The sequence below is a fragment of the Ischnura elegans genome, chromosome 1 (genome assembly GCF_921293095.1).
Source record: "Ischnura elegans chromosome 1, ioIscEleg1.1, whole genome shotgun sequence".
Taxonomy (NCBI): Eukaryota; Metazoa; Arthropoda; class Insecta; order Odonata; family Coenagrionidae; genus Ischnura; species Ischnura elegans.
In genome coordinates this window covers 29,220,830-29,237,861 of record NC_060246.1, presented here as the reverse complement: position 1 = coordinate 29,237,861, position 17,032 = coordinate 29,220,830, and the positions used below count along the sequence as shown (strand labels likewise).

At 39.2% G+C, this 17,032-nt stretch overlaps 1 protein-coding gene across 1 annotated transcript in view; it reads left to right on the top strand.

Moving 5' to 3' along the window:
- The first annotated feature begins 371 nt into the window (after nt 1-371).
- The window catches only part of LOC124157769 (glycine dehydrogenase (decarboxylating), mitochondrial), a 30,118-nt gene continuing 13,457 nt past the window's right edge, over nt 372-17,032 (top strand). The window contains exons 1-3 of the mRNA XM_046532777.1: nt 372-652; nt 758-836; nt 16,815-16,950. Coding sequence (XP_046388733.1) covers nt 446-652; nt 758-836; nt 16,815-16,950 — 422 coding nt within the window. The 5' untranslated portion in view covers nt 372-445. The remainder of the gene's footprint in view (nt 653-757; nt 837-16,814; nt 16,951-17,032) is intronic.

Here is a 17,032-nt window from a genome sequence, read left to right as displayed (position 1 = left end):
TCTTTCTCGTATCCTAAGACCTATTCTACTGGTAGGAGCTGCCGCTTCATGTGGAACAGATGTCAAAAATGCCGGTGCTGTTTGGAAGACGATGATTTCGAGCGGTCAGTTGAGCTTTCGTCTCCGAGTGTGTTGGTTCACAGCCTTCGTTTATAGAGAGAGAGCGTAGAAGTTGCGCCACTGTGACCGTTCAATTTTTGAGTACTCGTACGATTTGCTTTTTAACAGGCATCTTTGACTGAAACCGATTCATTCTGCTCAGTCTTCCTCAATCTACGTCTTCAAAACTGCCGCCTGTTGGAGACCAGTTCTCCGTTCTCATACCATTCATATCAATCGCTCGCATCGGCTCGCCCGTGACGTAGCTCATCTCTATCTCTTGAGTAAGTAACCTCTCCCTGAGGAGAAGGGTTTCTCATTCTTTCGCCGCTCGAGGTTTGCAGCGATGGCCATGCACCGAGTAGGCGGAAGGACTTTGGTCCTCCAAAGTCTGAGGGCTTTCAGGGTTTTTGGGAAACGCAGCTGTTCCGTGGTGTCTCAATCCTCGTCGGCCTTTGAAAAATTATTTCCGAAACGTGCAGAATTCCAGTCGCGCCACATAGGACCTCGAGAACATGATCAAATTGAAATGCTGGACCTCCTTGGATTCAAAGTGAGTTGCTTATACTTGATGGAAAAATAATGTTTGTGTATGTCATGTGGGAATAGATGGGATGGGATAGATAGGAACCCCTTAATACATTTTAAATAATTGCAGACTCTGGACGAGATGACCGATCATGCCGTTCCGGATAACATCAGGCTCAAGCGGGATCTGAATATTGATGAACCCCTGGGTAAGTGTGCATATTTTTTTAAATTTTTTTATTCGACTGGTGACAGTGTGTAAAAATTTCCCATGCCGAAGAATAGCGCTAATGCGTTTGCAATAGGTGGGCATGGGGGTGAGTCTGAACATGAGTACTGATCTCACTCTCAAATGTGTTCCTTTCCATGAAGTTTTTTTTTGCTCTTGGTTTATATGCGCTGTTTCTCTTGTGTCTAGGTAATCTTCGAGTGTCACTCTTTAAAATGCGACGTGCTGTTTTCCCGTTATCATGGGAGTGGTGTCAAAATGCGAAAATTGTGGTTTGTTTTGCGTACGTTGTATTGCCTTTCTCTCGGGCTTTTAGGCATAAAAATATCCCGGAGGCAAATTGAACGGTTTTGGCCACTGTTGACGCACTCCTTTTTGCCGTCCCGAAGAGCACCGTCGCGGACGGAAGGTCAAACCGCCTCCGGGGTGGAAGCATTTCCCACGCGCTCTCTGGGCGGTCCTGGTTTCTGCGGATGTCTCCGCGGCGTTAGATATTTTTTCTATTCTGCCTAGTTTGTGTTAGCCATTAAATTTTACTTCGACTCTTTTCTTTTTAACCTTTCCTCCCCTGAGGAAAATGGTGGTTTTAGCAATCGAGGGTAGCTGACCTTTCCCTGGGCATTCAAGGCCTTTGGTTTTACCTGAGCCATAGGAGATTTGTATTTTGGGGATACGTGGAACTTTTTAACCCACCAGTTCTCGCTGATAGTTTTTTTTTCTAAAATTTGTATGAGAGAACAGTTTGTGCTCGCAGTGAACGCTGGAAACGGTTTCAAGCATTTATGTACCATTATAACATAATTCGCTCATGAAGGCACTTCTTTTCACGAACAATTGGTCTACTTACCGCCTCCTTAACTCCCACTAACCTCCTTAAATCCCTACCCTCCTCAACAGCACGTAATGTCCCTGTAGAAATACACTAAGGGGTAGTCACTCATCATCGTCCAAATATTTAGCAGGAGTTCAATATGAAATGCTTGTTGAAGCTGAAACTTCAATTCCGTGAAACCCTTTTAATAAACTGGTAGGGGCAATTTCATTCACCCAAAACGAAGAAAACCCAAAAAGGAGGCAGTTTTTCTTGGCTTTTCGCCTTTAGGAGGAGATGGTTGAGAGAAGGGGGGGAAGAGAATTGTGACCCGCCTCCCTTTATTGTCTCGTAGAGGAAAGTCTTACAGTTGATGGGAATTATAGTTTTAATAAGATGTTGATCCTTTATTTTATTATATTGCGTTTCCGAAACTAATCAAGAGTAAAGCTACCCTTGTTCCTACCCGACGTTTCAAAGTCATTGAAAAGTTGTTGGATAATAATCCAGTCATGCTTCCTCTTTCGAGACGCTGTTTTTTACAAATTATTCATAGATTTTGTAATCCTATTGGAGATGATTAATTGCAGATGAAGGAGTAGCGGAACCGCCAGAAAAAAAATATTTCTCGAACCGCTTAACTTAAGCATTCTTTTATTTAGTTTTCTTGAGCCTATATTTCTGTAATTTCGGTACTGAGGCCGAGTAATTCTTAAAAATAGTCCTATCCTCGTCTCCGCGCCTGTGTTGTGGGATTTCCTTGTCCATAATACTCCCCTCTTCTTTACAAACTTAGCAAATGACGGCCATACGTATAAAATATATTCTTTTTATAATACACAGGGATGTTTATTTCTCATTGTAGGCATCAGTGGTTACTGTGGATAACATTGAATGTTAACGAGAGGATTCACTTCAAGTGCCTGATAACCTTTGATAATTCTCATGGACGCTTGTAAGTTTGGTTTGTTCACATTGAAAATATGATGTCTAAAAGTTGGAGATGATTGAAGGAAACAGCTTCTATTTGCAAGTATTCGTAATGATTCTTTCCTCCTCCGAAATCTGGCGTACTAATTTTTATAGCTTTGATTTATTAAGGACACACTTTATGATGTCCCGTAGTGTTACGAAACATCGAGCGATCTCTGGGTTTGTGTACGTCGCTGCCGCCTGTTGGATGGCAGCAGAAATGAAAACTGTGTAAAGGTCATCTTCTTGGCGGGGGGGAATCCGTGTTGAGGTCAGCTCGAAGATTGTTTCACATCTCTGATAAGGGGGCACTGACAGATTGGCTTTGTGACCCGATCTAGATAGATGGATGAAAAGGAATAGTCGATGCAGCCATTCGCTCGCGAGAAATTTTATTCTTGTCGGCTATTTTATTCCTCTACATGGATTTGCGGCGATATTACTTTTCCCAACAATCCTCCTGGCACATCGTGGTTGAAATGTTGTCTGTTTTTCTTTGATAGGTCGATAGTTACTGATGCAATTCATATACACGCCAACAATGGGAACATTCGCAAGGAGAAAGAGCATTTTTTGCTCTACATTTCGAGCCCATATAATTTTCCTGCGTCGCATTCATTCCTAAAAATTTAGATCACTTTACAATGGGCGTAATCAGCATTTTTATTGGAGCAGCAGGACCCAAGTGTAATCATCGATTGACCGTGTCCAGCATGTGAGCAACGTACATTTTATTGGGGCTGCTGCCCTCTCCCCTGTAACGACGCTTGCGTCACCTCCTTGATTTATCTGCTCCTTGGCTTCAGTGCGAAATTTTGCTTGATTCCGATGGTGAATATCCACTTCTTAAATATATATTTTTATTTCCATAGGGGAATGATGTGTAGGTCAGTGATGTCAACTCCTATCACGGGGAAGTGTTGGTGGCTTGAAGATATTGAAGCACTCGGGAAAAAGTAGGAAAATTCATATTCGCGTCCAGGCCAAAGTAAATGGATTGACGCCTCGGTAGCTCAACTGGCTAAAGCACTCGGCCGGAAATCGAAGGATCCGGGTTCGGATCCCTAGGCGAATGAGTTTCCTTCTGTTGAATTTCGCAAAAATTTTCTATACCTACCTCCTTGGATACTAAATTTACTACTTCAGGATAGTTACATTAGCACATTTATGGTCAAAATTCTTTGCTATAAATATTTTGACTAAAGGAACACCTTAATTTCGAAAAATGGACTCGATATGGTTCACTTACAAACGCATACAAGGGAAGTTTATCAAGTGACACCACCAGATCTCGTTCAAAAATTTGCTAGGGGATAGGAAATGGTTACCCATGAGGAGTAGTTTTTTCAGCCGCCAACGCTCAATACTTTTCGAGATATGTATTAGCGACGGTAAGTATGTGCTAGGAAAACGCCTGAATGCGTGCAACCCGCAGCACAACTCCTTGATACACAGTGATATTCCTTGGGTGTTCTTTCGTATCACCTAGCAAAATTTGAACAAGATCCGGCGGTGAAATTCGAAGGACTTCCCTTTTCAGTTTTCCTACTGCAGGATGAAAAACAGCGAACATAGGTTTTTCTTGATGACACGTAGTCGCGCATTTCTTTCACTAAATTCAGTCCTCGGCTTCAAGTTATCAGCGATAATCTTCAATGAATTACATTACAAGAGAGGTGGTAAAAACGAATAGTACCTAACGACTTTTGTATTGTAAAAAAATAAATGATTTGCTAGGAATTCCGAAATAAAAAAGATTTTAATCCATGGTTTAGTAAAGCGTTGAGTTTTCCTAAGAAAAATTCTGCAACATTCACTCAAATTTCAATTAAAGAGTGAAACATGAGCATTGGTTTCTTATCCCCAGCTTATTACGTTCGGAGCCATCAGAAATTTCTGGTGTTTCGATAGGGAAGTGTAAAAAATATCTTAAATTAAAAAATGTGCCTTTGTCATTAAAAATAGCATCAATGATTCGCAATATGCTGGCACATGTTACACAGCAATGTATACTTATTGGTCAATTTGTTCATCATGTCTCACTAGTTTTTGATCTTGCCAAATTTTATCCAACATTCGCCGAAGAAAATATTACAAAAATTGGTCATGAATGGAAAAAAGCATTACTGCAATAAGTGTGATATAGAGACCATACGTAGCTTGAAAAACTTAACTCTCCACTTGAAGTCATGAAATCCCATACAGCCGAAAGCCTTTAACTAAGTCAACCTGACGGAATTTTGGTATGAACAGTTTTTATGAACATTTTTGAGGCTGTTGGAGATGTTGCTTTATTTTTTTCTGTGGATAGATCATTTACGTTCGTACATATATATTTATGGGAAAAGTGATGGCCATTATGGGTTTGAAAATGTGCAGTGAAGAATCTGACGTAGACCCAGAGAAAATTCAAGACGCAGGCTCTAAGTAATTCAATACGAAAATGTAGGGGGACAAAAAATTAGTCTTTTGTTTTTTTATGGAGTTATATATTAATATTTTTCCGGTAAGAGACAACCTACTGTCAACTTTTTTCGTGATGTATGTTAAATCCTGGTTTGGTCGCAATCAACGATTTGGAGATTAATGGTTAAAAACATTTTGTAATCCGTGATGTAACATATTGCGATTCAAATTCTTCCTCATAGTAGAAACTTAAGGAACTTTCCTATCCTATCTGTTATTTCTTGCATTAATAGAGCTGTAAAATTAGAAGGCAAGGTAATAAAAAGTATATCAAAACGAATAAAATCCAATAATTAATGCTGCATGAGACTAACTGAACGTACCCTTGTAGATTCCAACATGCAATCATTTAAATGACGGGGAACCCAATAACTAGGAAGAAACAGCTCCGTCGACAAAAAAAGTGTGCCGCTTAAGTTTTTATTATTATTTGATAGCTATATTAACATTAAATCCTCGGATTGAAAAACGTATTTACATTAAAAAGTAGTCCTAGTTCGTCCTGGTAGTGCAAAAGCCGAATGATTCCATAATATTCGTCGATAAAATGTTTCGTATTTTATAAACAATTGAATTTTTTCCTATTAAATGTCGAGCAACTTCAACTAATAGCAGTTACAAGGTATTTTAACTGGAGAGTATTTTTACATGAAATGACTTCATTCCCTCTATCTTTTTATTGGTTCTTTAATATAAAGAGTCCCCGAGAATTACTTTTTCGAAACAGCGGATAGTGAGATTTGACATGTGATTTTACGGGCGTCGCATTTCTCGTTGAATGCAACAATGTTACTGTATATTTCAATATATTTTATTTAAAAACTTATCCTCGGAAAAGGTCATTCCTCAGTTATAGTCCGCAGGAATGATAAAAATATAAATAATTAGAAAACATGCCTTTCGTGGTGAAAATGAAGCTCAGTAAAGGAAAAAATTATAAACGTTTTATATGTAAAAAGATGTTTTATTCTACATTTAAAATCGTCCGTATGAAAAAACTTTTTTCCCCTACTAGTAATTACGAACTGAGAGAAAAGGGTTTGTGGTCGATCGCCCCCTAAGATTCTTAGGTTAAACAAAAAATTGTAATAATGAATGTAGTTTTTATTTCAATAGTTTGATTTGCAATTCTCTCATGTTTAGCGTGCGCTATTCATGCCTATTAAAATTTTTCTTAGGACAACTAAAAAAAAAACACTCGCGTTTTGTTGAGAGGTGTGCATGCCTTCCAGGCGCGTTAAAATCTTGAAATGCTATCGAATACAACTTTAACTGATTTTAGGCTGATGACTCATCAGAATATCTTTTTCAACCTGCAAACTGCTCTAAATAGGCTTGAACGACCTCTGCGACATTGGAGACGTTCTCGTCGGCCTACTCATTAGCCTGCAAATGGATTACCACTTTTTGTTTTTCATATCATGGTAAATGCACCGATGACCAAAGATTCTTTCGGAGAATTCCTTTGCTATGGGTTATAGGTTGTGAGAAGCTTGTTCAGCTATGGACTGCTTATAGGAGTATTCGTTAAGGCTGCCAAACCGTTCTCTGAGCTCCTTTGTGCTATCGAGGTAAAGATGTGTGCCCTTCGTTCGTGAGCTGAACTGTATTCCGTTTGGCAACTCATTCAAGGGACGAATAGTTATCCTCTCTATATGCTACCTTGGTTTAGATGCTGGTCCGTTTGTGATCATCGAATTTCCATTTTGATTTCAGTTAGATAGCGAATGCTTTAGTGGCTGCACTAATCGGATCCGCGTTTCTTACACGCTTGAATCCATGACGTCCTCTGCTGCTCCTTATTATGCTATTGAAACATTCTCATAATCCCCGAGTGGAATTAACAGTTGCTTGGTACCTCGTCTCATTAGCATTACGCCGTGGAATCTGGAGCTGAGTCATTGTATCGTTCATCTCTAAGATTTGGGCAATAGTTTCATATTTATATGAAAATCGACCGCGTGTTGAATTTTACCTGCTTCCTTTTACGGACTTAAAACTGTAATTTCATTGAAGAGTACGCATAAAAAATTCTGACTTTCTCTCTATAAATGTGTGTGTGTCTATGTGTCGTTGCTCCTACAGAGTTAAAAAAAAACAAGTAGTTCGTTATCTTGTTGCCGTATTCGTATTCTCTTGTGTTGTGAAGTGAGGCCATTGCTAGGTTAACTTCTCTCTGCTTCATCTTTCTTCCCAAGTGTTAATAGATCAGGACGTGTTTTATTTGTTAGATTTCGAGTTAAACGAGGATGTAGTGACGGTCATTAATACATATTTCTGGGGGCCCGAATCCCTTCGGCCCTCTCTCTTACATTTACCCTTGAGGGGACTTAGAGCGTTCCACATTTAGTTGACAGTATGGGCTCTTATGGAGAATCATTTCCCATGTTAATCTCCATAAGGCCAGGGGCGCGGTGTTGTCAATAACAGCACGAAAATTAATGTTGCGTTATGCACTGATTAAAAATTGCATTATAATGTAGAATGAGATGCTGCATTCATTGGTGCCAATAGTTTTTCGATAAAAATTATTACAAAAGCTATACAAATAATTTCCTTAAATTTCCGTCAGAAACGTGTATTCTTTTACTTTATCTTCTTCTCGTAATTTCTGCCTGACCGTTGTTTGTATTGAATTGAATCTTCTGCACAAAATTCTTCACACAATTTTCTCTTTGAAGATCTTCACTAATTGTACAAATATTGAGTTAAAATGTTGTTATGCCGACGTAACACCTTTTAGGACAAGAAAATTTTGATTTTTGCAAGGTAAAAAGTAGTCGCTTACTAACTTACGTTTCTTACGTCGTAGGTCCCTATATGCTGCGTATCAAATATGAAGAAAACTACAAAGTTATTTTTGGTGAAAAAATAATTAACTAACATCAATTCTGAAGCGAGTTGCAATGTTTTGATCTTAAGAAAAAATATTACGGCGCCGCTGGGCCAGGCTTCTTGCTTTTTCTTGCGCGCAGAGGGAAAATTCTCGGGCGGAAAAGTAGTTTTTTGTCAATGCATACTATGAAATGTATTTATCTATTCATTTGATACCCTAAACAGAGAATACTTATGCGTCGTAACAGCAGTGTTTTTATCTGAATACATGGATACACGAAAGAAAGCAATCGGCTGGGAAATAAGACGCTTTCGCCTTGGGTGTTTCGGTCCCATCGCGGAAACCAAGAAAGAGAATCTCATAGTCTGTGCGAAACTTTACCCCATCCAGTGCACGCCTTTTACAAAAGGGGGCCTGGGTTTTTTCTGAGTTCCTTTCATAGGGTACCATAAAACGTGCACCAGAATCCACCCTAGCCGAAGGGGCCGTCGAAAGAATTAATGAAGGCGTTCAGTTTATCATCGCATTTTTTTGGAGAGAACAAGTGTTGTGTGATCTGCAGAATTTGAGAATTGTGAAATGTGTTTTACCCTTACCTATGCTGTAACACGGCCAATCAATATGTCCGATACAAAGAATAGGAGAAAAGGTGAGAAGCTCATAAGCCGCGAAAGACAGTTGGTGCTCAAAGTCTTCTCGTACTTAATTAAGGAAATCTCTCAGCATTAGTGAGGCCTGCCGAGAAGCTTCGAAGGCTACTACGTGCTAGGAGTCCACTATTTACACAGTGAGAAAGGAAAGCTCCCGTGGTCCATTGGTAACTCCTTCAAAAACTAAAGAAATTAGACAGCCTTACAAAAATTCGAGAGCAGTGATTTTCGACGATTTTATGAGATTGGGAATTAGAAGGAAGGTACCTGAATCCTTCGTGAAAAATATTCCTCCGACTTTAAAATCCATTAAAACTCGGTAAATAATGGATAGTGACCTCCCAGATTACAAAAGGACTAGACTATATCGTCTCCTTTTGGACATAGGCTTCGTGTACGAACGAAGGGGGAAAAGAAGCATCCTTACTGAAAGGGATGATATTATTCGTTTGGCGGCACAATTATTTAAGGCAGCTAAAAAAATATCGTCGCGAACACAGGACGAGTGTATTCACAGGCGAAATTTGGATTAATGATGGACAAATAGTGAACATTAGTTTGCGAAACAAACAATTAGAAAATCCGCGTCAAGTTTTCCTTGCTGGGCTAAATACTGGGCTTGGCCCCCACTTCCCGAGGAGAAAGATTTGCAATTTTACATGCAGGAACGGAAAATGGGTTCATAAAAGGAGCATCGCATGTGTTTCTGTGCAAAAAGAACTCAATGGATGAGCATGAAGAAGTGGGTGGCGAGTGTTTCGAGAGATGGTTTGAGCACTCACTTTTTGCAAACTTACCCGAAGGATCAATTATAGTGGTTGATAATGCCTCTTATTACTCAAGGAAATTGGATTCCTTGCCTACGACAAGGTGGAGGAAAGAGAACATTAAGGAAATAAGCTTTGAAGAAGTCAGCTTGAAAAGAGATCTGTAATTTACAATAAACCAAGTACGAGAAAATTTTGAAAAATTAAAGATTGATGATGTTTTATACAACATCGCCATTCATGTAATACTAGCCAGAGCCAAAAAAATATTGCATAATATGGAAGGAACAGAAATTTTGTCTCATTCAGGAGTGGCGATAATTTTTATTATCCTTCAATTTATTGTTATTTTTTACATTACAGATTATTCATTATTCAGCTTGTGTAATGAATAAGTACATACATAAAATAAAAAAACACTTTTCCTTTTATATTGCAGCAAAGGTATTATAATTTACGCTAAAAATACCTTAATTTACGCCGTCTTTTGTGCGATCCCTAACTCCTTTTTGAACTAAACCATTTTGGCGCTCGCTATATTATGTGTGGTTGCATACGCTGTTAGGATGCCTACCGGCGGAGCGGAAGCTTGGCAACACTGTTATCCATAAGGCCCGTACTGTCAACTAAATGTGGAACGCTCTATACTTTTAAAATTATCAACTCTAGACATTAAGTTGGCCCCAATGCTTTCGGTGACGAGATGAGATCGTGTCTGTTTGGAATATTCGTAAAATTCAATGGTGCGATTTCGGACCAAAGGGTTTTCTACTCCATATCTCTCGCGCACTCTGGCTAATTACGTGAACGAATCCCCAACTTCCTCCTTGCCTCGTTATATACTCCAACCTTGCCCTATCGTATGACATGCGTGCCTTTTTTTTCACCCCGCCTAATCTATTATTCTCCACTTGGCATTCACGTTTCTCTGTTTCCCCCCCGTGTCGTTGTTCTATACCTGTTAATAGAGTCGTCCTCCTACGGTTTTTCCGTATCTCCGTCGTTTTCCGCCTTCTCACAGTCTCTTCCTTACTTCTGTTTCCCACCCCTTCCTCAAACTCATCAATCCCTCCTCCACCTCTTCCTCAAATGTATAAATGTGAAGGTCTCATGTACATTCTCGATAAGTTGTTCGACACTCCGTGGCGCACTGCGGAGGGGGGTCTTATCCATCTCAGAATATAATAATAATTTATTACTCCTACATTTTGTTTTTACATCTGAATTAAAAAAACAAGAGAAGGATTTTTAGGTGGTCTCCAAGGTCATAGGACCAGAATTGAGCCACCGTCAAATAACAAAATGTATGACAATAAAAACATAATAATGCAGTAAATAATATATGAGTGTTTTTATAGGGGAGACAGCGCTTACAAGCGCATAGGTTTCCAGCGACGAAGAGGATTTTCCTCCCAGTTTCCCCCACCCCTCCTATTAACTCCCCGCTCGCTTGAATATATCGGCCAGCAACAACGGCGTGAATGAACTGCCCGGTGAATTCTTGTGCCATGCCAGATGATGGCTCTGTGAGCCGAAACGTATCAAACTCATTAAAATAGTTGTGGAATAGTGCAATTATAATTTTAATAATGTTATTTTAATAATTATGTGAACTTTGACTCAACTTATCTGAGTCTTTTTATTACACCTTTCTTATAGGCATAACGATAGACGCGAGTACTGTAGCTCAGGGATGCCGACTTACAAAAAAATATTGGGGGGGAGGGGAAACTGGGGATCTTGCCACGGGAATTTTTATAAGTAGTGAGTGTTAAGTTTTATAAGCATTTTAGAAGAGTTACATGATCAACATTAGAACCCTGATAACTCGAATCTCGATATCTAGACAAATCGACAAGCCTGACACATTTTTCCTCACACTCATAGCGAGTTTTTGAGGGGGTGCGGGCCCCCTCAACCCCCATGGAGTCGGCGCCACTGTTGTGCCCCCCCCCCCTAAGCTCGGGGCCCTTTCACCGATTTACCTCTAAATGCTAGTTACTGTTCAGATTTGTTATATCAAAACGAACTGTGGAGAGCCGAAACTGTGGAGGCATGGGGCATTAAACGTGGAACAGATGCATCTAATGACTTAGGTAATTTAGAGAGAAGGAGCGAGTGTGTGGTGGTCGTCGAAATCTTACGTTGTGTAACGCATGGGCTAATGTTAGGGGGAAAAGATGGGATCGAAAAATGGAAAACACTTACCTTACGTAATACTAGCATAACGCTAAAGCGACTTACAGTTGCCTCATTTGTGTACTAATGCTCTTGAGGGGGAATTTTCAAATCGGGTCCTGTTTTCTAGAAATTGAATTCGAGTGGTCCTATATCTTTCTCTTATTAGACGTATCTCCATTCAGTTCATTGAATGAGTCATCGCAAGCATATCCCCTGGCAATGTTGAGTAAATATCTGGTTGTGATTAAGAATGTCGGGCCATCACTTTCTTTCCCGTCGTCACGGCCCTGCTTTTGTATTGGGTTTTGTACCGTTTATTGTATCTTATCTGACTTTGCATCGACTAGCTACGACTGCATTCGCTCTTTGATATTTTAGGATCCCCTTTCTTCTCTTACCAATCACCATTATCTTATGTATATTTGGTCATCTAACCGCCTTACGTTTATCACAGTGGGCTAGAATTCACGTTTGCAAATCACCTCTTTTGTCCATTTCTTCACCGTCCATACATTCGTAATTTCGTGTTTGCTTGTTGATGCCCCTGGTCATTGTTTATACTCCTTATCCACTGCGTTTGGTTGGTGAAATAGGGGATGAGCTAGGGACAACTTCAGAGAACGCATCACTCCTTCTCGTCCTCTTTGGTGACTAATTACTTTCTCAAAACACGGCATCGTCTTACAGAACAAAACATCGTCTTGAACTTATGTAGGTAGATGGGGGAGACGTTCCTGTACATTTGCCGGTATCTCAAATGTAAAATATACAGCCGAGGAAACACAGAGGTAAATTTTTCAAAGTTAACTTAGGCAATTAACAAAGTTAATTAAAAAGCAAGGTAATTCCGAAAAGGATATACTTTGTGTACGCTGAAAATTTCAAAATGAAACGAGTAACTGGAAAAGACCGGTCGAGTGAGAGTGATGCGTGCGCTTTTTGTAAATACAATGCATCAGCCGTGATTGTGGGTAGTTAGGTAACCTTTAATGGCGCAATTTTTCTCTCATAAATGGCGACAATTACTGCTTAAATTAATTTTCCTAAGCTACCTTAATTTAAAGGGTAGCCGCAATGATAATGAACAATTATCTTTTTCCGTCATTTTTGACTGTCGCATTTTCCGTCCATAAATACGTGTGGGCATACGTAAATTATCTAGAGCCAATCAGCTCTCAAATGAAAATATTTTATCGCCAGTTAATGTAATTACAAACAATTTCGTTGTAAAATTTTGCATAGGTGAACCCGAAAGTGACGCAGGTGGTTGTATTATGTAGTTGGTGGTAACTTGCGCTATCATTTACCCATACATTGAAAAGTTAATGGCCCATCGACTTATTTATGGAAATTAAAGCGTCATTCAGGCATAGATTTAGAATTATGTCCAAACAGAGGGGGAACAAATATCCAACAACTGCGTGCGTGCGTGTACTTGCCCATGTTGAGACGGGGAATCGATGTTTAACGCCGCATTCGAAGGAATTCTAACTATATATCGATCGATTCCCATTCAACTCTCCGATCTGATGGCTTAGCTCGGCGTGACGAAGTTTTTCGTTTTACGAGGAAGGTGGGGGTTGGCGAGTTGGCTTAGCCGGGAAGCGGGAACCGTTTCTCAGCGGTCCACGGGTTAGAGGGGAGAGGGGAGGCAGAGCCAAAAATCGAAAATCCTGGGAAATTAAAACACGTGTTTACTGAATGTATATGCCCCCATAGCGAGTGATGTCTTCAAGAGATGAGTTCATGTTAATTTTTCCTAATCCGGTGTTTGGGCACCTGCGTTACGCATTTGTGAATATATCTGTCAATTGGTCGTAGCTTTATTCAGAAACAGATTGGTGCAATGAGAGACGCAAATTTACTATTAAAAATTATAGTCTCTTGTAAGTAAATGTTATATCGTGCTTCTTAATAAATGTCCCCCCTTCCCAAGGGATGAATTACGTCATTGGGTGGGGGCGCACTAGTTCTATAATGCAAAAATTATAAATAATGGGACTACAGAGAGAATCGAAGTGTATTTTCCTTGGATAATTTTTATAGTAAAATTTCACCTAATGCATGCGTTATTATCGCTAAATTATGCTTTATTCTGAAGGGTGTGTGTGTGTGTGCTCGTTGAATATTTAATTTCGAAGAAATGCCAGAAAAGTAGCCAAAATTTCTATTTCACTGTTCTTTTATTTTGATTAATGCTTACATACGTAATTTGATTTTAAGATAAACAGTGTACCTGTGAAATTTTTCCTCCTTTTCACCTAAAATTTTCGTCCAAGTATGTAAAATACTTACAACTTAATCCTTTTCGAAGTTCACCTGGATCAGTTATGCTCTACTCCACTTCTCGCTTCCTTACCCATTTGTATTGGGACCCGTTTTTGGTCCAAAATACAACAGTATTCATGTTCAATATTCTAACCTAAGTTTTTATGAAAATACACTGATGACTCCCCGAACGCGGGTGTTACGATACACTGTGATATAGCTGTTGAGCGAATCCACGTGCAAGGAAGAGATAAGGGTGCTCTGGAATCAGGATCGTCTCTGAATATGACTGTAATTGACTGTCTAATGGCTACAATAATTGTATGTAATTAACAAGTAGAACATGACCATTTAGATTCATAGTGCATTGAAGACCCTCCTACAAACACCTGGCGTGGTGGAGTTACGGAATATCGAGAGACGTTAGGTATGTGGCACGAGGGGGTGGTTCTATATCGTTTGGGAAACTTTTAGGCGTATTTTTAATTTGTTGATGTTATTACTCCCATATATCCCATTATAAGGAGCCATAATAGGGACAGAATTATAATTGACGCTAAAAGGGGGGGGGGGGGAATGAACATTATTTGTTCGGGAAGCATTCAAGTTTACTTCTAGAGCTAAATTGGCTGCATTCAGAGGTGGCTGTTTCAGGACGTTTCACCGAGTATTTTGCAGTTGCGAAAGAAATTACGGATGTGAATTCATGGTCAGTTTTCTGGATGGATTGTCGCTTTCAAAAGTTGTTCCCCATGACCACCACGAAAAACTACGTTTTCCGCTGCGCTCGAAATTCGTGTATTCCATCTATACCTTGAAAGGGCCAGTTTGACTTACTCTGCGTAGATCAAATACTCAGATATTTCTATCTATTCCTCGCGTATTGGGTAATTCGCTGGAAAACTTTAAAATATTCTCAGCTTTCTTGGAAGGTGGAATGCTTTGGCCGTGGGAGGGGGTTAGCGAGGGACATCTCTCTCTGAAGTCATTCGTGTAGTCCGTGATATCGCAGAACACACCCATTCCGATCGCGCGGTCAAGTCCGATTTTGACCGCTGGCATAGGAGAGTAAGTTGGCGCAGCCAGTGTGCGGTAGAGCTGTGTCCGCACCCATTAGAGTAGCGAGTTAGGGGAGTCCGGCGGTCCGAACCCCTCTTCCTCGCCGAAATATAAAAACACAATTACTTTCCTTGATTATGTAAGAAAACAAAATAATGAAAAATCATGAATTTACAAAAGATTTCTTTAAAAAATGAAGTTTTTTTTCGACTGCGAAAATTGTTAAAATTATTGTAAAACCCTCTACTTGGTACCCTGTTTTAAAAATTTCCCCATTCTTTTGATACAGTCGGAGTAAATGCATCGTTTTCCGATGGAATATGCCCGGTTTCTCATTCTATTTATTATTGGGAATTATTATCATAAAATCAGGTTCAATATGGAAATAAATGGATTAAACACTCCAAATCCCCTTACTTAGCAGTTAAAATGGAATTCGATGGCCTCTCTCGACGAAATCTGCGGAGGAATTGGTTGCTTCAATTTAAACGTATCTCTTGGGTGTATTCCGGACAGGGGTTCCTTAGAATGCCAAAATTCCCTTACTAGATGGTGATGGATTTCATTGATCACTCTTAAAATCCCTTATATATACATACAGCCCTTGAGGTATTGCTGTATTATAATGTGCAAATGTAAATTCATTGGCTAAAGCGAAATTATAAGGCTTTACTTCCGTGACGTGTGATGCGTTGGCCTTTATTATTTAAGTCTCACTCCCGGTAAATGAAAGATAAAAATGTGTAATGTGGGTTGCATACTATGCCGGATAAATCATCAATGCCAGGTCACATTTGTATGAAAGTTGAGTTCAAGGAAAAGGGGTCAAGGAACACTATAACTACCTTTGATAGCAAATTTTTACGGATTTCTTGACCTTTGACTACTACGACTATACTACTTATTGCCTCTGCTGTCACTGAGGTTTTGAAACTGTTACGTATTTACTAAGCATGATTATTTTTTTAATTTTCACTCTATTTATTTTCCACCGACTGGCTCTGCTAGCAAATTTTGTGCGACTCAAACAATTAATCAGCATTAATTTGTATTCATAGTTGTGAGTTCTTTCAGATTGTATTCAATCTTTGAATATATGTTTGATTAATCACCGTTTTTAATTCGTTGTGGGGAACTTAAATTTAAATGACAGATCTCAGCTTCATTGTTCATAGATTCGTCGGTATTTTTTATCGAAGATATCAAAGAATCTTCTGAGTTTTTGTTATTACCAGGGCTTCACACTTAGCTCAATGAACCTCGGTAAATTGGGATGGGAATCAAGGAACCTGAATAGCATAGTGGCCTGTGCTGTGGTCCAGAAAGCCACAGGTCTGTGGTTTGATTCGTGGTCCAGGGGAATTTGCTTCCATGGCAATTATTCTGAATATTTTCAAAACCAAAATGTTCTCATAGTATTTTGCTGTTAATGGTTGTTTACCCTAGGTATGGTTATGAGGTCATGCTAGCCATATCATTTGTTACCTAAAGAAGAAAATAACGAAAATTTGAAAATTTGTAAATTTGAAATTAAGTCCTATAATTCAATCTGTGGATTAATTAAGACTTTGGTAATGTGGACCATCCAGCTGGATTAAATATATTAGAAGCTTCACCAAGTAATTCTTTGGAGGCTAGACATTTTAAACTCAAACTATCTAATAACAACATATGAATGATCATAGATTCAATCTGTAGTGGACAATTTACCAAAACAAGCAAATAATCAAAGATTATAGAATGATCTCACATCGATTAAACCGTCGATTTTAATAATGGCTCTTAATACTTCCTGTTTAATTATTTCATGCCTAGATGAAATTGCCATCCCTTCTGAGATGTGTTCGAATTGTTTGATTTTTTTAGCATGGACAAAAAGAAAGGATGGAACTGAAAGGTATTCAATTGTATAAATTTTTTAAAGATAATATTTTATTATTATTTTCAGTTGAGTCTGCTCTTTTAAAAAGGATTAGAGCAATCGGGAGGGAGAACAAAATGTGGCGCAGCTACATTGGAATGGGTTATCACAACTGCCATGTACCTCATTCCATTATGAGGAACATGTTTGAGAATCCTGGATGGTAATATGGAATTCATTTTTCATGGAATCAATTTTCTTGAAACATTTAAAATGTGTCAGTAGTGAGATGCATCAGTCTTTTC